The 22,711-nt window shown below is 40.4% G+C and overlaps 3 protein-coding genes across 3 annotated transcripts in view; 1 reads left to right on the forward strand and 2 right to left on the reverse strand.

Moving 5' to 3' along the window:
* LOC126558885 (heme oxygenase 1) overlaps positions 1-22,711 on the forward strand; it is a 536,918-nt gene that overhangs the window by 162,238 nt on the left and 351,969 nt on the right. The gene's annotated exons all lie outside the window — the stretch shown is intronic.
* LOC126557160 (zinc finger protein 853-like) overlaps positions 1-22,711 on the reverse strand; it is a 379,636-nt gene that overhangs the window by 9,299 nt on the left and 347,626 nt on the right. The gene's annotated exons all lie outside the window — the stretch shown is intronic.
* The window catches only part of LOC126558173 (WSCD family member AGAP003962), a 40,348-nt gene that overhangs the window by 1,986 nt on the left and 15,651 nt on the right, over positions 1-22,711 (reverse strand). The window contains exon 2 of the mRNA XM_050214138.1: positions 62-732. Within this exon, the coding sequence (XP_050070095.1) occupies positions 62-716 (655 nt within the window). The 5' untranslated portion in view covers positions 717-732. The remainder of the gene's footprint in view (positions 1-61; positions 733-22,711) is intronic.

Genomic DNA, 22,711 nt, shown 5'->3' on the forward strand with positions numbered 1-22,711 from the left:
CAAGGCATTAGGCAATTACTGGCTCGTATATGTACGTTCCGCTATCCTATCGCAGACTTACCGGTCGCTTGCTGTAGCAGATATCGCAGCCAGGTATTACCACTGCCCGGGAATGAGACGAGCGCCGTCAGTTCCGGTTTCGTGTGTCCCTTCGTGCGCCACTGTACGCCACCACCGCTTCTTACGCTATCACCACTATCCACTAGCTTACCACTAGATGTGTCACTGTTAGGCCGAACCGGATGCGAGGAACTGCCCGGACTGCCGGCACCGGACGCTGCGACCGATGGACCAGCGAGTGTGCCATCGTTCGCCTGCCCGACCGCCGTCTGTCCGGGTGCTGAGTGTAGGTTCTGGTTGTTGCTGTTGCTGCTGATGCTGCTGCTACCGACGCTGCCACCACGGTAGTTGTACACGCTAAACTTCTTCACGAAATGGCCCGGAAAGGTTTGTAGCAGCTTGGGCGGTTTGCGGGGCGCACGGATTGGAGCGTCCAGATAGTGCAGCTCGGTGCACCATTGCAACGGTGGCTTCTTGCCCATCAGGCCGATGTCCCGGTTGCGGATCGTCTCGAACTCGCCGTATCCGCGTGGCCCATGGACGCCGCGCTTCTGCTGCGGTCCCTGCAGACTGACGAACGATAGGAACAGTATGCCGCCGACGTACACCAGTATGGTGCCGGCCACCCCAAACAGTCGCCAGCCGCGCAGTGCCATGGCCGCATTATCGCATCTGAAATGAATGAAGTTCATGAAAAAAAAAACAAAGCGAGAGGATTAGACAATGATGGCACGTGCAGCTTTCGAACTCGGGTCGTATTCTATAATCGAGGTTATAAAATTAATTTATTACAACTCACGAAATGTACGCTTCGATCGAACGAGAACAGAACGATGGGCTCCAACACTACTAGAAGAAGTAGTGTAGAGCAGACAGTTTTATTGGATTTTTTCTTCACAAGACTCACTCACCACAGCACGTGCAACATCGAAAGATGAAGATACTATCTGTGCTACTCGGTTTAAAAGTGCAGACGTCAATGTGTAACGTTTCGGTGGATTTGCTTCAACGCTGGAAGATTTGTTCATACCGAATGACCCAGGTCGCGTCAAGGGCAGCACGGATAGTACACTTTACGTATCTTGCTTCCTTCGAATGTGTTCACACATTCCACTAGACTGCATCGAACTCAACGACTCAATTACCGAAAGGGTTACTTCTTGGCCGATACGGTGTCTCGATAGCGTCAGTTCGCCGGACAGTGTCATTTATCACATCACTTCACAATGTTAGCAAGCAGAGCGTTTTAATGATCGGTTTTGTTTTTACTGCGAGATTTGTACGTTGCTTGTTGGCATGGGTGCTAAAATTTGCTGACATTGATTTCATACTGCAATGGCACTACCATTGAAGCGCATCACCAATACGATGCAAAACGTTGCACCGGACGTTTTGAACGGTAGCAAACATATGTAGTGTGATGAGTGGGGAGTTGTGTAGGTCATTATCGCTCTATCGGGACGGTAATTACTCTCGGCGTACGACGGGTGGGATGTGACAAGAGTCAGTAAGTAGATTTGCTATCGACAGTAATTATGAACAATAGTTTCGAGCGCAGCGGTGCATGATCGTTGCTGGAACTTTGTTTTTTAATGGCTGTTCCATGCAGAGCACCAAGCACGAGCACGAAAATGTTGATCAGGTTAAACAGGTAAAGAGGGATTTATTGATGGAATATTATGAAATGGAGTGAACTTTCCAGTTCAGCTTTGGCTTCACTTCATTGGCTAGAACGTATGGACATCGTATTAAAACTCAAATCGTAGTTTTTTGTTGTTGCCAGTGGTATCCGTTCTTTGCGTTGCAGGATTGTTATGAAGAGCAGTTTTTGGCTCCAGTACTCGTACTCGTTTTACTGAGATTAAATGTTGCATTGTAGGTTCAATTAATTAGGACATTAATGAAAATGAAATTCAATTTTAACTGAAGAAGAATAAGTTACATGTCCATTTTATTTTATTCTATACAAAGTAATTGTTTTAACATTTCGTATTGAAAATATGTTAAAGTAAAATACCTAAAAAAATAGGTGAACCCACTGTACACGGATCAAACATCTCATCAAATAATCGAACATCAATTCATACAAAGAGAGAGATCCACTCAGGCCGTGTTGAGTGTTTGAACGATCGATGAACAGTTTTTAGTATCTATCTGATCAGCATGATATTCTAAAGCTGAATTCGTTGACAAAAGTAACTCAGTATCGGGTGGTAGACGTGACAGTGGCGTAAGAACACGGCAAGACCGTTCCCCCTAGTGAGGACTGACTATTCAACTAAGTGGCAATCAGCAACTACACAATATTAGATGGCCAACGCATTCTATAGAAGTTGAGCCACGAAGAGAGATAGAGAGAGATACTTGCTTTGGAACGTTTTTGAGCCTTAGCCTTTAAATCCTGGTTCTTCTTGGTGTAGTACTGTTGTAAGAGACTTAATAAAATTTTCCAATAAGCATTTTCTCAAAAACAATCTTTTCTATCTATTATTGATGATTGATGATGATCCCACCATTTACCCCTACACAGGTTTGAGAAGGACGGAACTATATTTACGATATTTTTACTCTAATTGTATGATAAAAAAATTTAGTAAACCGTGAGTGGGGACGTCGAAGAGCATTTCGAGGAATCCAACAAGCCATCAACATATCTGATAAGACCAACACAATTCTACCGAGGAAGAAATGAGCCTTACTTCACGACAATGGTATTTCATGGTGTCGCAGTCTTAGCTGAGTAGCCGTCAATGATGGAGGTACCCCTCGCGTCAGCGTCCAAGTGCGAATTGCGTTCTGTAATACGTTTCTTGAGTGCGAAAAAGGTGACACCTATTGAATCGTCATCATCAACTAGTTGAAGTTTACGGAGAAAAGTGTATGGACATAAAAAAGTGCGTAAGTGGAGCCGCGGGTTCAATTCCGGGCGCACTAATGTTCACGACGAGGAGAGAAGTGGCCGACCGTCGATCTCGGATGCGATTGTTCAAGCAGTGGAGGCAGAAATGCTCAACAACCACCGTGCGACAATTAGGGACTTGGAAGAGAAGCTTGGAGGAGTGTGTAGCAGCGAAACAATCCGTCATATCCTTGTGAACAACTTGCAGTATCACAAAGTTTCTGCCCGATGGGTGCCGAAACAGCTGACCGAAGACCACATGAAGCGCCGGTTCAGAAAGAGGTCAACACCTGGCTGCGGGAGGCGGACGGAGAGCTGTATTCTGCCGGCATAGATAAGTTCATCGTGCGGATGCGCAAGGTGTTGGAAAAAAATGGCGATTATGTAGAAAAGTAGCCAAGACATTGGCCTTTCCAAAGGTGTATCGCTTTTTGTAAATAAATGTAATTTTCTATGTAAAAAATAATTGGAGACCTTACTTTATTGTCAGCCCTCGTATAATGTTTTGCTTGTTCATAAAAATATATGATACAACAAATGGTGGATTGCTTGGGTGGATCACTAGTTCACAGAGTCATCGTTAAAAAAAAAAAAAAACGAGAAAATCGGACTACTTTTTATGGCATACGATTGTCAACTCTACGCATAATGAATGGTCCGAAAATGAGATTTGAATCCGGTTATGCCATACGCATATCTCGGCTAATACTTGGCTAATAGTAAATGGATCAACAATAAAAATCCGAACACCAATCGACCAAAACGAAAATTGACATCGCTCGACTGTTGTGTTTCGGGATTGCAAAAAAAATGCAGTAAAGCTCCATTATCAGTACTACCATTATTAAGATTACTTTAAGATTTTCAAACAAGATTTTCCTTGCTAAATATTATATTACCATCTTATATTTATTAGATTACTATTACGGAATTGTTTCAATTCCGTCAGTGAATAATTTATTTCGCATGAAATTTGGTTTAACTTTTTAGTTGAACAGCTAAACGACACAGCTGGCCCAAAAGCAGCATTTGCGCACAATAGCAAACGCTTAGCTGAAACTTCTAACACATTTTGCGAGTTGCACCGCAGACTATGCAAATTTATTCCAACAATGCATCTAATGGTTACTGTCACCCTTGTGGCACCTCACCCACCAAAGACACTGTACGGACGTTAGCCAGCACCAACTTTGGTTCGTAAAAGTTAACCCCTCACCCACCGCACAGTGTTTAATGATGTCACAAGCGTTTGCTGTTTGCCGAGAAATTTCTTCATCATTTCCACTTTGACTCGCATAACGGTACAGTATGTGTACTTTACGCTGTACGTCGTAAAGTGGAGTTGCTGCTGGTTTTGATTTTGTGCCGCAGCAGGTCATTTCTGGAATGGGTACTTAAGCTTAAGTTGGTGTGGAGATTTGCTGGTAAGCACGTTTTATGATCTTCGGCGGCTGTTTGATGATACTCAAAAGCTGCTGAACAATGCTTGAATTACGTTAATCAGTCCAAAAGGGAAGGATTTGACAAAGGGAAGGCCTTTTTCTACTCAAAATCATATGATGAAAAGATAAAGATCTAGCTGTGGATGGACTCATGATGTGTTTCCATTTTGCTAATCAATCATTTCACATCCTAGTCTGCCTCGGTTGAAAGATTTGTTAAGTATGACTAATTACTAGCTTAAACCTAGCAACACCCACCCCATTGTACGCCACGTGAACCGAATATCGAATATCATCGACCATTAAATAATCGAACCCAAATCATCAATCTCTCCACACCTACGGCGAATAGACCAGATCACCAAAAAGAGCACAAAAAATGTTGGCTTCGTTGGCTATGGTCCGTATCGTCCCACAAATTGGACGATAATTTTCCAATCGATTTTTGGTCAATAAGAGCCTTGTACCCTATTGCAAAGCATCGGGAGTGTATAAAATCTTCCCAAGGTCCAACCATCTGGCGGACGTTCGGTGTGATCCTGTCCATCTGGTTTTCATCCTGTGGCCAAACATGCCCGGCCGATGGGCAAATCCGTGAACCGCGTGGAAATATCAAATGCCAGTGATGACAGTGTACAGCCCCATGCCGTCGTTCGGCGGGTGCTTAAGTGTACCTTTTAATAGCGATTTCCACCTCGCCCCCAAAAAAACACGAGTCTCCTAAATATACGCGTGATACCCGCAGGCTGATAGTCGTCGACCCAGGCATCGGTGAAAGCATATCCTTTGACATCTCCCGCCGCGAAGCGACTCGGCTGACACTCGCTGTCGTGTGGAGGGAACGGAGTTTTCCCGAAGGCGAAAAAGACTTTATCCTGGACTTTATCCTTCTCTTTTTATTTCTCCCTTGCTCACTCGCTCTCTCTTTCTTTCCTTCTCTCTTTCGAAGCAGGATTTGCAAGACCACTTTGCATCAATATTGCGCTGTAGGGTATTGCTTTTATTATCATTTTTGCTTGTAGGATAATAATGAACTGGTACAAGGATGCGGGATGGTGTGGTTGAGCGTGAATGAGAAAAAGAATCAGCCGAGTTAGCGCCAGGATCAATGAGCTGGTGGGGTTCGTTCGTGTGTGTGTGTTTTTCTGTCTTTTGTGTCACAAAGTTCACTAGCTCACATTGCCCCGAGCGGGGCATGGGTTGAAGCTTAAAAATCCATCGTTCCATTGTGTGGAAACTTTCTTCCTAGGACTTTGGTGGCATGCAGCGTAAAAGCTTGAAGGCGCCTAGCACATGAACGAAGAAAGGAGAAAATGAGAACGGCAGATAGCCGTGTTGTTTGTTGTGGGGTGTTTCTTTCCGGACAAGTACTGTTTACATTTCTGGCATCTTGTTACACTTCAGTTACACCGGCACACATCTGTACGTCTCATCCCATATGGTTAGACGATTCATCAAGTTAGAAACACTTGATTCACGGCTGTAGGTTGGTCAAGACAGTTGGCTTTAAGGTGAATTTTTTGACGTTCTGGATGAAGTTTCATCATTTACTAACTTTTGAGAGCGCAACAACTTCACATTGAAGACTAAAAACACCTACGTCATGCCCGCCGTTGTATCTTAATGAAGTACCAGGCGTCTCCACGGGTATGGAAGGATGTGGCTTTCAATAATAGTTAAATAATATTAATAAAAACGCCTGACTAAGTACAACTGTAATAAATATTAACACTAAAACAACTACATCCTTAATGTAGTTAAAACATGAACCATTGCTTGGAAGATCATCCACACTCTACTACCCTAAATCGTCGTACAACATTTAAGATATTTATCAATCATATTTAAAAACAATAATGGTGTTATAGCAAGACACTTCATTAAAGCTTACGTCACTTTCCTCAGGCCTGATCAGACTTGTGTGCGGAACCAGAAATTATCGCTCCACTCAATAAATCTACCATAAACGCTAATTGATTAAATCATCCCGTTCGCTAAGGCAAAGCTGAATTACTCCAATTTCCGTCTCCATTATACCGAGAACTTGTTCGCTTTTATGGCAGTACGTACGATAATTTTATACCACCTTTGCTAGGCGAACCCAATTACCGTCCTCTACTTAAAACCAAACACACGCTCATCACTATCTTTTAGCATGCCCAAATGTAAGCATGTATATGTGTGTGTGTGTGTGTGTGTGTGTTTGTGTGAGTGTGAAAACTAGTCAAACGCTACGTGCCATTCGAACGAACTATATCGAACGGAATGACGCTCATCGCTCGCCTCTTGCAACGATGCTTAATTCCAATGAATGGCTTCCAAATTCCAGTCTAAAAGAAGGGTGGTGTACATCTAGGATCGAATTTTCGATCGCCATCCCTTCTTCGGTCTTCTGTCAAGCTGTCAGGATGGGTTGAAGTGGATTACCGAATCCGTTGACAGAGGGTATTGGTGCTGATTCGCTTTTGTGATTGTGGGTTTTGTTTTGTGCACCACACACAAAGAAATAAATAAAGCGGTGCGGTTTTCACTAGTCAGCCGTCCGGTTTGATCGATCCCATGGGATTGTAGCAGAGGTTCGGGCTGTGAGGTTCGGAACTTTACGTTTTATCTGACAATTTGTCATATTTATTGATGTTCACTTTACGCGTGGTGTTGAAGTATTCATATTGCGATGCCGATTCAGGAACAGATGGGTATCGATGGATATTGGAATTGTTGGAATGAGTGACGTAATGTTTTCTGTGTTAAATTTCACAGCAGGAAACTGAAAGGAATGGTGTGCTTCATCTCTGCCGCTTTCCGTTTGACAAATGATCGTCTTAGTTTAAGCGGACAAAGTATGTGCATGACACTTTGCGTCCCAGGCGTATGTCTAATTGGAGAAGAGATAATTTGAATGATTGATGCTCGCATTAAGTGAAACTGGCTAAAGCAAATATATTGCATGAATCATCCACACATCCAAACAGCTGCGAAAAACGCAACGAACAGCAAGGCAGGGGTGTCGATGTATCTATTTACTGGAAACTGTTTCAATAGGTCTAATAAATCATCCGCCACCTACTTCAGGCCCGACCGTTTTACTGTTCGCATGAACAAAATGAACAGTCGGACCTGCTGCGACAACTAAGTGGAAGATGGAAATCTCCATCCTCTACAGCTCTTGGAAATCTGCATGCTCACAACATGGGATGAGCCTCTGTGTTTAGTACGCCAGCATCCAGATAAGTAGCTGGCTAGACTATGCCCAAAGATAAGCAAGATCAGATCCGAGATAGAAAAACGAATCCCTTGCACATCTGCCCTTCCATTATCACACAGAGCGACAGCACACTCACACCTTCATTCGCTCCAGGCCCTCCCGATGGGAGAAAGTGTTGTGACTTACACAATGTCGACGGCCCCCTCGGGAAGGAAAACAGTTTGCTTACTTTGTAGAAGCAATGCTTGGCTGATATCCTCCGGACGTTGGGGTAGATGTAACTGCAAATTGCGTCTACTGTGGGACGGCTTGGCGTTTATTGAATATTTTACTTCGACTCTTCCTTCTGCTTTTCTCCTTTCCGCTTACCACCCACCCACAAAGACGGATGGTATGTTTCATGATAATGTGATAGCACAATATGTAGTATGTCTTCCGATTTTGTGCGCTTATCCTTGCTGTCGCTAGCTCCCGTGACCGATCCTTAATGTCTTGGTGTTGCAGTTTTTCCTTATTCCATTCTTTTTTTTTTTTTTGTTGTTTGCCGGGATGTTTCGTACTTTACGCTCTATTTTTCTTAGCATCCCTGATTTGTGTGTACCATTTGATGTCAACTTGCAAAACGGTACTGTGTAGGGTGTGTTTTTTTGTTGTTGTCTGTTTCGTTTGGATTGTTTGTCCCTTTGCTAGGAATATTCTTTCCCATTTGGTATGCAGCTTATATTTTTGAACAAAAAGTTTTGCATCACCAACCAACGTGCAAAATGTGTGCTTGTTTTATTGCAAAAGTTGTACAAATGATCGATGCGGGCAGATGGCGTTCTTAGTCATCGTTAGATTTGATGTGGAACTGAATGCTTTTATTGCTTTTTTTCTATCAAACAATCTGTGAGTAATTGAAGTACTATTTTTTAGTATTAAATATTTTAACTTAGTATTAAATTGATAATCCAAAGTTACAACAGGCATTCTTTTATTCCTATAGAACGGCTAGATCGTATTGCTAACAGCCAGTTTTAAAAACACACACAAATATTTATGTACATAAGAATGAGGTGAGAAAATTTCACTACCGTACAAGCTGTGTGTTTGCGGTGTGTAGTAAAAACTGTTTTGAATAATTTTATTCGACGTCTTTGACTCCTTGTCATATTTTTACCACGCCTTAAATGCTTTAATACTTTATTGAACAAGGTAATGGATAAATTTAGCTAAAAATCGGACATTCAACAATCGCTTCACGCTGTGCAGGAAGGATTATTTTTTTAAATTTATTTTAATATGAAGGCTGCACGCCGTTTTGTCCAGAAAGGATTCTGTACAAGAAATAAATGATTTGAAAAAATAAATGCAATTTAAAATCCCTACTGGTAGTATTTGATTTGAGTATAGAATAATTGACTATAGTATATATTTGAGTATACAATAATTACCAAGACTGAGAGACTTCGATCTTGTCCTGAACTTGCATTATGATTTACAAGAAAACACAAATTGTCCATTTAAATAAAAAATAAACAGTAACAAGGAGCAAGAATTGTGAAAAGAGTCCAAAGAAATTTTTCAGTTGGTTAATAGTCTTGCGGACCGTTTCATTACACAGGGCTGACTATGCAACAACAGAAAGAACAAAGGCAAGAAAAGCAGAAATGGAAAGCGCGGAAACTCTTTAGCTGTAGGTGTAGTGCCACAAAAGAGGCAAGTTGAGTTCCCTAGTTCTTGAAATTCTATCAAATACTAAGATCTTAGAATAACGAAGTGCAAAAGATCCCAGCTGTAGTAGCATGAAGGAATGTACTTTATACCACAGTTCTTCTTGATTAAAAAACCATGCAAAATTCTGTACTATCGCTAACATTCAATAGCTCACAGAATTTCGTTGTAAAGTTGTTTTTGATTTATTACTACGCAAAGTTCCTATCACTCTGGGGAGACTACCGAATAGGGGGCAAAACACTCTTGTATGTAAAAGAAAGCCTTTTCTTAACTTTTCCACATTAATGCTTCAAACGGCTGATTCAGGTAAAGTCTCATACATTATTCACTACCTTTGCAAAGGCACTGTAGCAGTTACCAGTTTAATCGCTCTGGGATTATATAATGCATTGCCTTAAAAGTATTCTCCGGAGTACCCCATACACACTTCTAACGCATGTCTCCATCATCGTTTATGGTGAGTTATGAAAATGGCTGTACTTCATTACTTACATGTTTTTCACTTTTTATACAGAGAATCGGAGGCGTAAGAAAAGTACACACACACAAGCATGGTAAAAGTTTTGCTTACTATTAAACATTACGGATCGGTAACGCTATAAAACCCGATAACGATTTATAGACTTCCAAGGACGGTTGTGCATCGTACACTATATGTGTTTTACTTTTTTGCCTGGCGTTTCCTGCTTACGCCGTTTAACAGTTTATTCGAATGGAATCGAATTAAAGAACACTTTCCATTGCGGACGTTTTTACGATGCTTTCTGTGTTTTCTTTGCTGAAGGATCTTAACATGTTTTACACAAATACTCACGCATACCCACTCACAAGCGTAAGCATGAACAGAGTTTCGCTCACGAACACACTGCTAAAAACGTGGCAACGGTTAAACCACCAGGCGTCTCCATCGAAAGCTCTTTTTCTTTCCCATTGATTCTATTAAAAAAGCGTTTCCTTAACGAGACCTTGCTTCTATCGAAATCGGTACAGGCGTCAGCAATGGCGATAGTATTTGCCTCATCGAACGAATTTGTAGCTAAATTATGTTTTGTGGTGATGGGGTGCATCGCCACAAAACATCGGATCACTTTTTGGGAAATTTGAAAACCGAAAGAAAATATTTCCTTTTAGAATTACATGGTACTGGAGGTGAAATATTTTAATATATCCATAAGTTTGAGGAGTCTTTCTTCCTTCGTTGCATAGCAAGGTAAATAAAAATTTTCCCTGTCAGTTTTCTATTTGTTTATTTCATCATCGTTATCATTATAATGTGGCACAAATGTCCTAACAATGACCGTATGGAGTTTTGAAACATTTTTAATCCCTTCCTTTTCAAACCCATTCCATGGCGCAAATGTGTATTATTCGCTGGGCAAATGGCCGTGACCATATCGCGCCAACAAACCTTTACTCCTTTATCTGCGCCTTATACTTCCGGCTATTAATTCCGCCACATCTTGACACCAGGTAATTAGAATACTTTTTCACCTGCTTGCATTGCACGTGGCGCTTTATCTACGACGATAGGTTAAATGGTTGCAGTGTTGGGAATGGGTGTCTTTGTTTCACTTTATACAAGCGCGCACAGTTCGTGACTGGTTGGTTGGCGAGGTGGTTCAACGCTTTTGTGCTAGTGCTAGAAGCACTGTTGAGTAATGTTTTGTCATGGAAATAGCCCGTGCCTTCATTTGTTACTGGAGTTTGAAGTGATATTTTATCCACCAAGCAAGGTTTATCACGTGTAACAGCTAGGAACATTTGAAAAAAAAAAGGAGTTTCACTCATTTGTAAACACTACTAGGTTAAAGTAAGTAATATGTATTTTTGTCTGCAAATTGAAAATCCCTTTTTGTAAATCAACTTTAGAAAAGTCGTGATCCAAGTAACATTACAGATTTTAGATTGGGGTCATTGATGAAATGGACCAGTTTTGTGGTATGTGTTTTGACGTTTCGTGGCCCAAATGTTAATGCTCTCGAACTGACAGTCAAAACTCTGGAAACTAGATTGGAGCAGATGTTCGAAAATTCATTTGTTAATTATTATTTTCGAGTTTCTTTGGGATTAGCGCATCAAAAGCAATTTTAGCGCATCATAAGCAATAAAAATGTATCAAGTGTATAATGCGTTTAGCAATAATTCTGTCAAATAAATATTTCATTTGTGAAACACTTTAAGATGTGATTGCCTTTTTTTGGTTAAACAACTTGTAGAAAGCTTGCGCGTTTTACTGTCGTTTGTTAAATATTTACTGTTAAAATACTGTTGAATGAAAATGTAAATAATTATTAAGTACAGTGCTCCATTCTACGGGAAAACCTTTTTCTGTAGTTTAATGATAACACTGAAGCAGACCAAAAAGTAAAGCAACACGATCTTTTAAGAAAGATAATTTGATTTTGAGATAAATTGATTGTAACAAAAATAACACGACCAGGACGTTCTTACGAAGTAGTAAAAAATTAATAAATTATGATGTTGATGTGAAAGGTGCGATCATTTGACCTTTAAACGCAAAGTCTGAAAATGTTTCAATAGGCAAGCGTTAAAATACACCCATCAACGCTGTTAGTTAGTGATTGTAACACATTTTTTTATTTAATTTTTAAAGGTTCATCGGTTGCTGCATTAAGATGCTTCAAATATGTTGAGGATATAAAAATTGCTTGAAACTATTTTGACCCACGATAAAAAACAAACATGTTTTAGACGAAAATAAACATGGGAAATAATACTTAGCAATTCTATGTAATATACACCTGGAGATAGGTACTACTTCTTCAAAGGAATTCAACGGTACAACAGATTGCACACAGAAATAAAGAATTCCACGAACTTGCTGGAATTCAAACGCAGGTGTGCCGTGTATGTTAAACAATCTGTGCAATGTGAATATGTTTGTGTATGTGTCCCGTTTAACTCAGTAATGTGTAGCTGCAGTTGTCAACAAGAAGCATTTGATGATGATAACATTTTTTATACATTTTGTAGATTAGATTAAACTTTAAAAATGAACGACACAAGTTTGACAATAATTCAACGTCACTTGGAAGAGTTTACTGTGTGCACAAAATCTGGGATGATAGAAAAGGTTCGTGCATGGATGATTATGCGTGATTTGTTTTAGATACATTAGTGGAGCTGGCCATATGCATGTTGCAGTGGTGCTCTTAAATGTAGCGACCAAGACCAGGTTTGCTAGGTAAAGAATATCTTAGAAGCGCTAATTGATGTTCTATTCAGTATGCTCGTCTACACTGCGATGATTACAGTCACTTGTAGCTTTTTTACTTTTACTTTTACTAAGCTTAAATTATTTCAGAGTAAAAATATCGTAAAGAAAATTCTGTCCTTCTCAAATCTGTGTTGGAGTAAAAGATGGGACTTATCACCACCATCAAAAGGGCAATTATACAATTTAAGCAATAGTGATAATATTTAATGATACTTTGTATTTGAGCCTCTAAAAATATAATGAAAGTTTTCGCCCATCAAATAATAAATTGTAAAAGAATTCTAATTTTTCTTCCACATTTCATTCTTCAAAAGATAATTTCAACAGTAAACTATTAGTAAATCATGGCTTCCTCCTCACGATACAGCTAAAGATACGAAAATAACCGCTTATTGTGTATTTTAATTCAATCCTGTTATCACAATATAATCACTAAAAAGATGACAAAATAAAAAAAACAAGCCTACCAGTAAAACGTAACCTTGTGTAACGCTTTAAGCGTTATTCTCTGCCCTGTAAATGGTCAACCTTTTTATGGGACCAGGATTACACAATCCTCTTGAGTCGATTGATCTGGCGATTAAGCTCAACACCAATCCGCTTGAACCACAGGTTACCGGGTTCAATTATTAGCAGCATGCTTAGGATGGTAATGTCGTAACGCAAAAGTATAATCTTCCTCCCCCCTCATTGTCATTCTTGGCCGTCCAAACTTCCATTAACAACCCATCGTTCTGGATCCCCTTGCCGTAATTGACTGGACGGTCGAATGGGGACGAGGCCGGGTTCTGCTCGAGCGAACTAAAACCCGCGGGTATTATGTTTTCCTATTGATTTTCTCTTTGATTTGCATAGTTTTTGGTACCGTTTCCTATTTCTCGTCCAGGATAGCTGAGTGTGTTTGGCTTACCTTTTACCGAGTGAGCCCGAATCGAGGAAGCCCTTCTTAGAGGGGGGGGGGGGGGAGTGTTTGTGGAAAGGGAAGCGCTGATTGTTTTAGTTTTGGATAAACCCCACCCTGGTTACTCCGATTCTTGTGTGAGCTGTGCTAATCTTCTTAATGCACGCCCGGACAGAAAGGACGGATACCAGGTTACCGATCTCAGAACCGGCTCTGCACGGAGATATCGATCCTTCGGTGGCATCTCAAGGATCGTGTTAGTCGTTGGCGAGGCGCAAGGTTGATGTTATTCAGCTATGCCAAAGCACGTAGCCGCTCTCTTACCTGTAATCTGAAACGCACCAAACGCACCCTTCGCTTTCGCTGCGAGGTTTACTAATGGTGTCCTGCTTATCCGCATCGGGTCCGGCACCCTTACCCAAAAAGAAGGCTGAGGAGCTCGAATTACTTTGATGGAAAAGGTAGAAAAGATTCAGCTTGAGGCCACCTGTTCCTCTCTTAAAACGCGTTCTTCTCCATGCCCATGGTGCGGTGAATCAAGTTACGAGCATATTCCGAGCAAGGCGAGCACATTGCCATGGCGCAAACATTAAATGTTGGGCTGTGTCGTTTTTGCCTTCATCTGCTCCTTTCTGGGCAAAATCGCTGTATATTAATCACAGACCCTTCGTCACAGTGAGGCACGGTGCGAAGGATTCGCATCGAAACGCACGAACGCACGGTCAAAGTTGGTGAAATTTATTATTGAATCCTTAAGCAGTTTTGTCCGGCGATGGAACGCGAAAGCGGGCGTTTCTCTCAATTTCGTGTGCAGCGGCATTGAGTGAGTTTTATCCATGGGCGTGCTTTTTTGAGGTTTTCCTCTGCACATGCTGGTCAAAAATGTTGTTTCTACAGGGTGTAAATATTCACGCTAAAACGCTGTTACGGCGAGTTCCGAGTTTTTCGTAGAAAACTTTAACCCAGCTCGCACTACGAAAGTTTTGCTATTGGTAATTTCCTTCAGTAACGCAACCAAGTTCGCACCCTTCGCTGGTATAATCACGATGAGTTGACCTTCGATCGTTGGTTTGCTCGCATTCTCCGCTTCTCTGCAATTGTAAGGGCCATTTCCATTTTATTACCATTCGAAGATTGTCGGCCAGCGGTCGATCGTGCTTTGCCACCGTTTCGTAATTAATGCAACCCCTGCAAAGCACCTTTGCGTCTAAGTACAATAAAAGGGAAATTATAAGAAAACAAAAAGACGAAAATACTCCCAATGCCTTCAGATGTTAGCGTTTGTGCTTTACTTCTAGTGCCAGGATAAAGTGTGCCTGAAGACCACCAAGTCACCCATGGGCCTTCGATAACGACATAAAGTACGGGGTTTTATGAGCTGATAAAATTTCCGATTTCACATTCCTAGCCACCCGAACAGCCAAAGCGTCGGTGGTAACGAAAACCAGAAAAAAAACATTGGGTCGGAAAAGCCACAGGCAAATAAATAATATCCCATTAGCCTGCTAGCTGATAAGAAGCCCATTTCCTTAGCGATGGGTTTGGTTTCTTGGTTTTCTCTGCTCCCTGGTTGTTCTTCGGTGGTTTTCGTTGCTGGTTGAAATTAGCTAACCAAAATGCCAACATTATGATTTTATTACGCTTTACCATACCTAAATGTGTGGCGTTTTTTTTATACTTTGAACCTTGGTGGTACGAACATTTGTATAATTTTTGGAATACCTTTTTTTCCAACGTGCGTTAATCAGTGAAGCACGTGGTCACAAATTGTGCTACAAATGATTAATGAATTATTTATAACGTGTTACTTTAGTACGAGTGATTTATGTTCACGTAATACGACAAATAAAATGGCAAACAAATGAATGGCACACATCAAGGTGCCCTTAAAACAGGAATGTTATTTACAAAATGACTTAGCTTTCGTTCACTTGCATCGGACTCCCATTACTCTATCTCTCTTCTCTCTCAATTTAGGCTTCAAACAACTGCATTTTTTTTAGCATATCATATCTTATCAAAATGCCTAGGACCTGGAAGTCCTCTCAATGCTGCCTGCAATCAGTATCGAGGAGTAGTAGCATCCTTTTGGATGCTATTACGAGCAAATATTTATGAAAAGACAAAAATCGCGAGAAGTTTTTGAAATTAATATCGAATATCTGACACTGTGGGTATCAAACTTCTTGCAAACGCTCGGAAGATATGGATCGGCGAAACCGATTAACATTCACTACTCATATACAGCTCTTTTTATTTCACACTGTTCAATAGATATTCATTTCAATGGTCTTTTGGCAAACTGGCAAGGGTTTTGTGTTGAACTGATAAAGTTCGAACATTTTGTCAGAATTTCGATTCAAGATGCATTTTGTTGGAAATTCAAATTGGAATCTGTTACACTTTCTCGAGACGAAGTACAATCTTGTCAAGACTTTACGGTCTGAAACAATACAGCCCTGTTTATTGGAAAAGTATAAAGCCATTGTTATGTTGTCATCCAAAGTTGTTTGGACAATCATTTTACTCCGTCAAGCGTATTGAGAAAGGAAAGCAGTTCCAGTTAAACCTGAGAATGTTTTTCTTCATCTTTAATAAAATGTGACCCTTATCGTTCCTCCGAAGCGGTGAGAAGAAGTTTCAATATAGGGGCATTACTATCCCCACACAGGACACTATTAAGACTTTCAAAAAGGTTAACCAAGAGTTATTAAATTTGAGGAACTATTTCATTCTGCAAAACAATCATCTAAATTTTAGAAAGTACCATAAGTTGCTAGATTTTTACTGATCCTTTTTTGAAGCGATACAAAAAATAATAACCTGAAGCAGATCAAATCGACAAGAATGAGATTGGTTGGTACAGAAACACACTTATGATTTATAACTTGTTTGTGTGCCACAACGCATTTCATCCCATACAACCAATAGATCACAACCATAAAACACACGACAGAGCGGTAGTTTGTTCTCTTTCCACGTACGTGTGTGAGAACTGTGTTTCTCTGCTTTTCTGCGGTCAGCAGCGGTATCATCACTCATCTCGCTATTTATATCTAGCGTTCGCTATCGGGATCGGAAAGACCACTGACGGTGTAACATGTTCGTAATGTTCGAAGGTCATCGAACAGGGAATTCCGCCTCCATACACGTTCCGTAGCATTGCGTGCTGGAAGGCTAACGATGAAAAAAAAAAGGCATAACCCTCCACCGCAGAGCGGTCGGCACCTGGCGAGGCCACGTAATAAATAAGGGTTCGTTTGGTACCGAGATACCGAGAATATTTACCCTCGTACTACATTACCGAGATGCACAAAATTAACCAATAATTAAACTACGCTATCATCATCAGGCTTTGTGCAAACACTAGGTGGCAAAGGGGTTGTGAGGGTATGGTTTAAGGCATGAAAGGGCAGTGTGCCACTGTAATGCACACCTGTGAAATGATATTGTGAAATGGGGATGCATATGTGGCTGATGCAGAACAGGTTCCACTTAATTAACGCGGCACAAAGAAAAACCTTTTCTCCCCCTCTTGATTGGATCGCAGAACTCTGTGGCTTTGTATTGTGGTAGTGAAAATTTGTATCTGGTTAGCGTTGTCGTTAAGTTGGGAAGAAAAATTGGAAATTGTGAAATGAGAATTGGTTTTAACAATAAACTTTCATCCATAAAGTCACCCATTGAGATGTTTCCCTTTAATGCTTAAAATACCATAATGAATAACCATTCTACCAATAAAAGCATTCGCTTGAACATGCCAAAATACTAGGAATTGTTGATGAAAAGCCCATGCACATCGTGTTTTATTACAAACTTATTTTTTCTCGGAAATTGCCAAGAAATGGATAGATTTGTTGGATCATCCCCTGGTCAGCAGCTCCCACGCACGCCCGATATCGCATCCAGTGCACTGATGCTGCGAAAGGCATAGAAAGATTTCCATTGCCATTGCACTTATCGGTGCTTCTTTTGTGCCACGGAACATTACAGTGACCATGACAAAGGCGACCGAAGCCAAGCAAAGAAGAATCATTTTTCATAAGTCCATTTGCCTACGAAGGATAACAAGCGCGCTTGTAAGTCTCGCCTAGCGCCTGGCTATCTGCCAAATCTTTCGTCCGAAGGTTTCTTGCGCACAAAAAAAACAAAATAAATATGAGTCCAAAAATTTGAACCTAGGTACGGAGGAGGCAAGCTGCAAAAGTGGATCAGGAGGTAGCGATAAAGTTGGTCGGTCAAAGGCAGCCTCAACGCGTACGGTTATGTAACTGGTGCTGGTGGTGAAATTGCTGCTCTGCTGGGGGCTGCTATGATAGAGAGTAAGGTGTGGTCGTAATTTATGAGTCGTCTATAAATCGGAAAGAAATTATGTGTTAAGGAAGGAATTGGAGTGCACATTTGCTTGTAAACGTCGTGTGGCTTTATTGCTATACATAGGTAATGGTATAACATTCTCCCCTAATAAAATCTGGTAATGTTATATAATGTCCAATTGGATAGAATAGTTAATTAGCTACAGCAAAAATGCCTCTCAAAAAGTATAATAAAGTTCGGTAGGAAGTAGAGATTAGCGAGGATTAATATTGATCCTTAATTCTTGAAACTTTGATTGGGTATGAATAATTCACTGACTAAACTGTGTCTAACTTCCCACTAGTCTTTAAAAGGCGAAAAGACGATAAACAAAACCTGCTTTTGTGGATGTGTGACATCCTTTATTCCCATCACTTTCAATCCTTCCAGCAGTAGCAGTGCGAACAGATTTATGTTTCACGCCAAAAACGCACACCCGAAATCCCCTGCCAGAGTTTGAGCCCGAGAATCAATTAATAGCCCTATCGTTCGCATACGACACGACATTGCTTACAGACCCCCACAAATGACCCGGTGACAGGGCAGAACAATGCAGAGAGATGAGTTTGGGTAACGTAATTAAATTCGCCGCACTGGGACACATTGTTCGGTGGCACGACATTCTCTTATCGTGCTTGTGGCACAGATATACTGTTTGCTTTTGGTTGTCTTATGCAACTAATGACAAGATGCGATGATTGTCTGAATTTTCTAGTGGTGTATAGTATCAAAAGCGGAAAGAGTTGGCATGATCGCATCATGCAAGCACGAATGAGAATTTTTACACTCTCTTTTCGTGTGCAACCATGATACAGAGGGAAAATGTATCAAGAAAGAAAACAAAAATAATAGTAAAATGTCAAATAAAAACATATTATAATATTAAAGAATAATAGAAGACCACATAAACAATAACAGCATACTAATATCCGTGTTTTAAAATACTGCACTCAATACCAATACCAGAAATAACCAGAATATGGAATAAACAGTCGAAAGAACTCTTCTTGCTGTAGCAATTTGTGTTCTGTTTCGTGTCTGTTTAGAAATTCCTGAGTTTTAGTTTTCATGTATGGATATTGATTAATATTCAAAATATTTTGGAGTTTTTTTTTGCAAAAATAATGCCACGTAAAAGAAATCTTCTTTAACAGTAACCTAATACTACATCGAGGATATAAATTTTCGCACAGCGCACAAACATTTATCCCTTAGGGTAAAAACATATTCCGAAGCCATTTCGTATTGCGAGTAAAACTAACCTAGTATGCGAAATATAATATGCTAATATCAAAAACTTCTCCAATTACAACATAACCTAACATTCCTACCAATTAGATTACTTTATTAAAAACTTTCCTTCACTCAGGCACACATCCCATTAGAATTCAGTCGCATTGGCACCGGTTTTCGTACGTCAGCCGCTAAGGTTATGTTTCAACAGGAAGCGGACACGGGTCCTTAATTCAAGCAAATTCGCCCGCACCCCCCCATTGTTTCATAATTAATTTATGCAGTGTGCTTGTGCTGCATGTCGAATGGGCGCCTTTCAGGATAGTTGTACCGGGTTAAGTGTAGTTCAATCGGTCGGGTAATGTTTTCATCACTGCGTGCGTGTACTGTGTGTGGCTGTATGTGGCTGTGTGCGCCCCACGTACGTACAATTAGTGGAAGACAAACTCTTGAATGTTTGAAATTAGATTTTGATGACAGTTCGATTCAGCTGAAACATGCAGCTGCCTACGGGTCAGCTATCCCAAAAGGTGACCGGCGTGGTTGCGTTGGTTATGTTTAACTATGTGTTTGACTTTCAGCGAGCGTTTGATAATCCTTTCGATTGGAGCGGAACTAATGTTTCACCGGTTTTGGTTGTGTCAACAAGAATACGGGGTCTAATGATGAAAACGTGCAAGTGTGCACGATATGTGGACGATAAAGATGATCGTTGGATTGGCGTTATGATAGGTTTTCGTAGCGATAATAAATAATCTGTATAGATGAGGCAATATATTTGTTTGATGAAAATGAAGCATTATTTTGACGTGTGTATTGGGTTACTGGTGTGATTTAAAGAGGCTCCAATTGAATAACTTCTTGTAGTACAGGCAAATGTATTAAACTTTAAGTAGTTCTTTCCGGAAAGCACACCTTCAAGTCGTGATTTGATTTATTTTTTGTTAAGTAAACATCGCTAGCATGTAAAAACTTCTTCAGCAAGTGTACCGAATCAGCCTATTACCGATTCTGAGAAAAGATAAAAACGTTAGCATCTTGTCGTTGGCCCAGTACAATATCTACGGACTACTTGGAAGGTCGAAAGATGAGATATGTTTTACTTGCTGGTTGTTTCCATCAAGCAAAACTCACTCACTCGCAAAAGTCGAATCTCGAGACGCCAACCAACGAAATGGCTAAACATTTCTCGGAAGAAAGTATCACTGTTTCTTTGGCATTGATTTCCGTTGCCAGAAAAATGGCAGCATTTGTAGGAATTGTTGTGTAAGATTTTTGTTGAGTTGTGTACATTCGAGATGAATTTCTCCCTAATTGCGGTGGCTTGGAAGATTGTTCATCAGCGTTTGCGTATCGCAATTTTCAACAGTTGATCCCACTGTCTTACAGATGACAGTGTGAAACAAAAAATATTTTCTTAAAAACCTTAAAAAATTTTGATATTTTGATTTCGTATGGCAATTAAATTTAAACTGCGCAGGAAACATTAATTTTTTCTATCACATTTTCTTCATCCGAAACACAAGGCTGGATATTTCTATTGATTATGAAACACATCATCCGACCAGGGACAGTCGAACGTGACCGGATGATACGAAATGTTCGGAACGATCTTTGGTGGGTTTTGATGGGGAAAAGCATGATGACGAACCATTTATTTTTGGGTCAGTTAGGACAAGAAAAATAAGGGATGATTTTTTTCGTCGCTGTTTACAATCTTTCGATGTAAACAGAAGTTTTTTGAGGTTCACTTTCCACTTGCAGAAAAAAAAGCGCAAAGAAATGGTGAAAAAGGGCGTTTTTGAGCAAAAGAAGATGACATTCATTTTACCATAGTCATCCTCGCTCATTAGCATCGACATTTTCTTTTTCTGCTCAACACAACGTTGTGATGCTTTTGAAAAGAATCATGGAGAGTCATTCATGTTCGCAGTAGTGTGTGTGTGTTTGCTCTCTTGTGGCTTAAATTCAAGTTTATTTCGCTAATGAAGAAGTTATTCGGTTGGGGTAAAATTTGTGGTAGAGAACTTCCCCAAACTCATTCAATTTTGACGTCTATTGGGATTGAATTGATATCACAGCAAAAAGGATCTCCAAATCCTTGCTCACACACAAAACGCTACAGAGAAGTTAATAAAAATTGTTTTATGGCCATGCTTTAGTTCAATTTTACGATCGCTGTGGTGTTTTGTTTGTAGAAAATAACCATTAATTCTCGTGAGAGCAGTATCATACGCACACTCGCTTCGTTACTACATTTCCATGAAACCGAACAGAAACTAATACGTCGAAGGTTGGCGTTGGGTTTCCCATTTCCAATAATACGTACCTAGAGAGCGCTCCAAACTTGCAGTAATAAATAGATTGTATCCCGAAACAACAATACTCCATCCAAATGCAGCTTGACAGTGGCGTTAAAAGCAGGAAATGAAAGCCAAACCATCACCCTCACTGCCACTTCCCTCTGAGTCCTACTATGGGTGTCCTTTTTTTGGTTGTTAGTTGTTGTGGGTAAGGTTAGAGCACTTCATTGAAGTACCATTTTCGAGCTGCGGTTCTTCGCTATAGCAACGGCCGCCATAAGCTGCGACTGGGACCGATCGGAACCGGTACGGCGATAAACGGTGAAATAATTGAATTTCCCGAAACCCATAATAAATTACACACACACACACAGACACACAAACGCAAGCACGGTACTGCACTAGACACCACTACCGCCTACCACTAATGTACCAAAAGGCAGGACGTGCATGCTGTGAGCAGTGCCGTTTTCGTTGCTATTGGGAACTTCAGTCAAGAGGCGAACGTTTTGCTACGCTTTTGCTAGCTCCCAAAATTGACCGATCGAATAATCGCTACCGTATCATCTGCCGGTGCCGGTCTGCTGGTACGCTATCCTGGTGCGAAAATTTGTAACAATTTAGGATAATCAAATGACGCTGTTATTGTACGGCTTTTAAGTCGTTTGCCGTGCTTATGTATGTTGTGAAGAGGGTAATTGTTTCGATTAGTGAAATTGCTCACACATTTAACGAAAATTGCAGTTAAAGAAAGATAAACTAAACAACAATAAAAAATCTGAATGGTTCGAAAAGTTTTTTTTCCAAATTATCTCCCAAACACATGAAATTAATGATTGATTCGATTGTTCGAAAGTGAGTAATGTGTTTAATATTTCATATTTTTTAATTTTATAAGCAGCAAGGAGAACCATGGACACGTAATTCGAAGGCGCTTCATTAGAATTTGGGGTTTTTTGGTTTGAATTTGGTAGAAAATGGAGACGCCTTGTACGTTGTAACCTAAGCGGAAAGATTTTTTCATTTAAACATTTTCATAAGGAGATGCGACAATTTCAGGACTAGGGTAGTATTATAACGCACCGGTTTTCAAACGACAGGACCGAGGTTCAAACCTCATCCGAACAGTTTTCCCGCAGTAAGGACTGACTATCCAACTACGTGGTATCGGGCAAGTCTAGTAAGCCCTTTCGATTGCCGGCATGACCAAGCAGGTCCTTTAGACAAAGAGAAGAACAGTTTGGAGATAATATACTGAATTACAACTTTTATTAAATTTTATGTTGTACCTTTCAACCCTTAAACTAGCAGAAAGAAGTATCTTAGAATTCTACTTAACTCAACATAAATAAATTTAT

Source organism: Anopheles maculipalpis, chromosome 2RL (assembly GCF_943734695.1).
Source record: "Anopheles maculipalpis chromosome 2RL, idAnoMacuDA_375_x, whole genome shotgun sequence".
In the NCBI taxonomy this organism is placed as follows: Eukaryota; Metazoa; Arthropoda; class Insecta; order Diptera; family Culicidae; genus Anopheles; species Anopheles maculipalpis.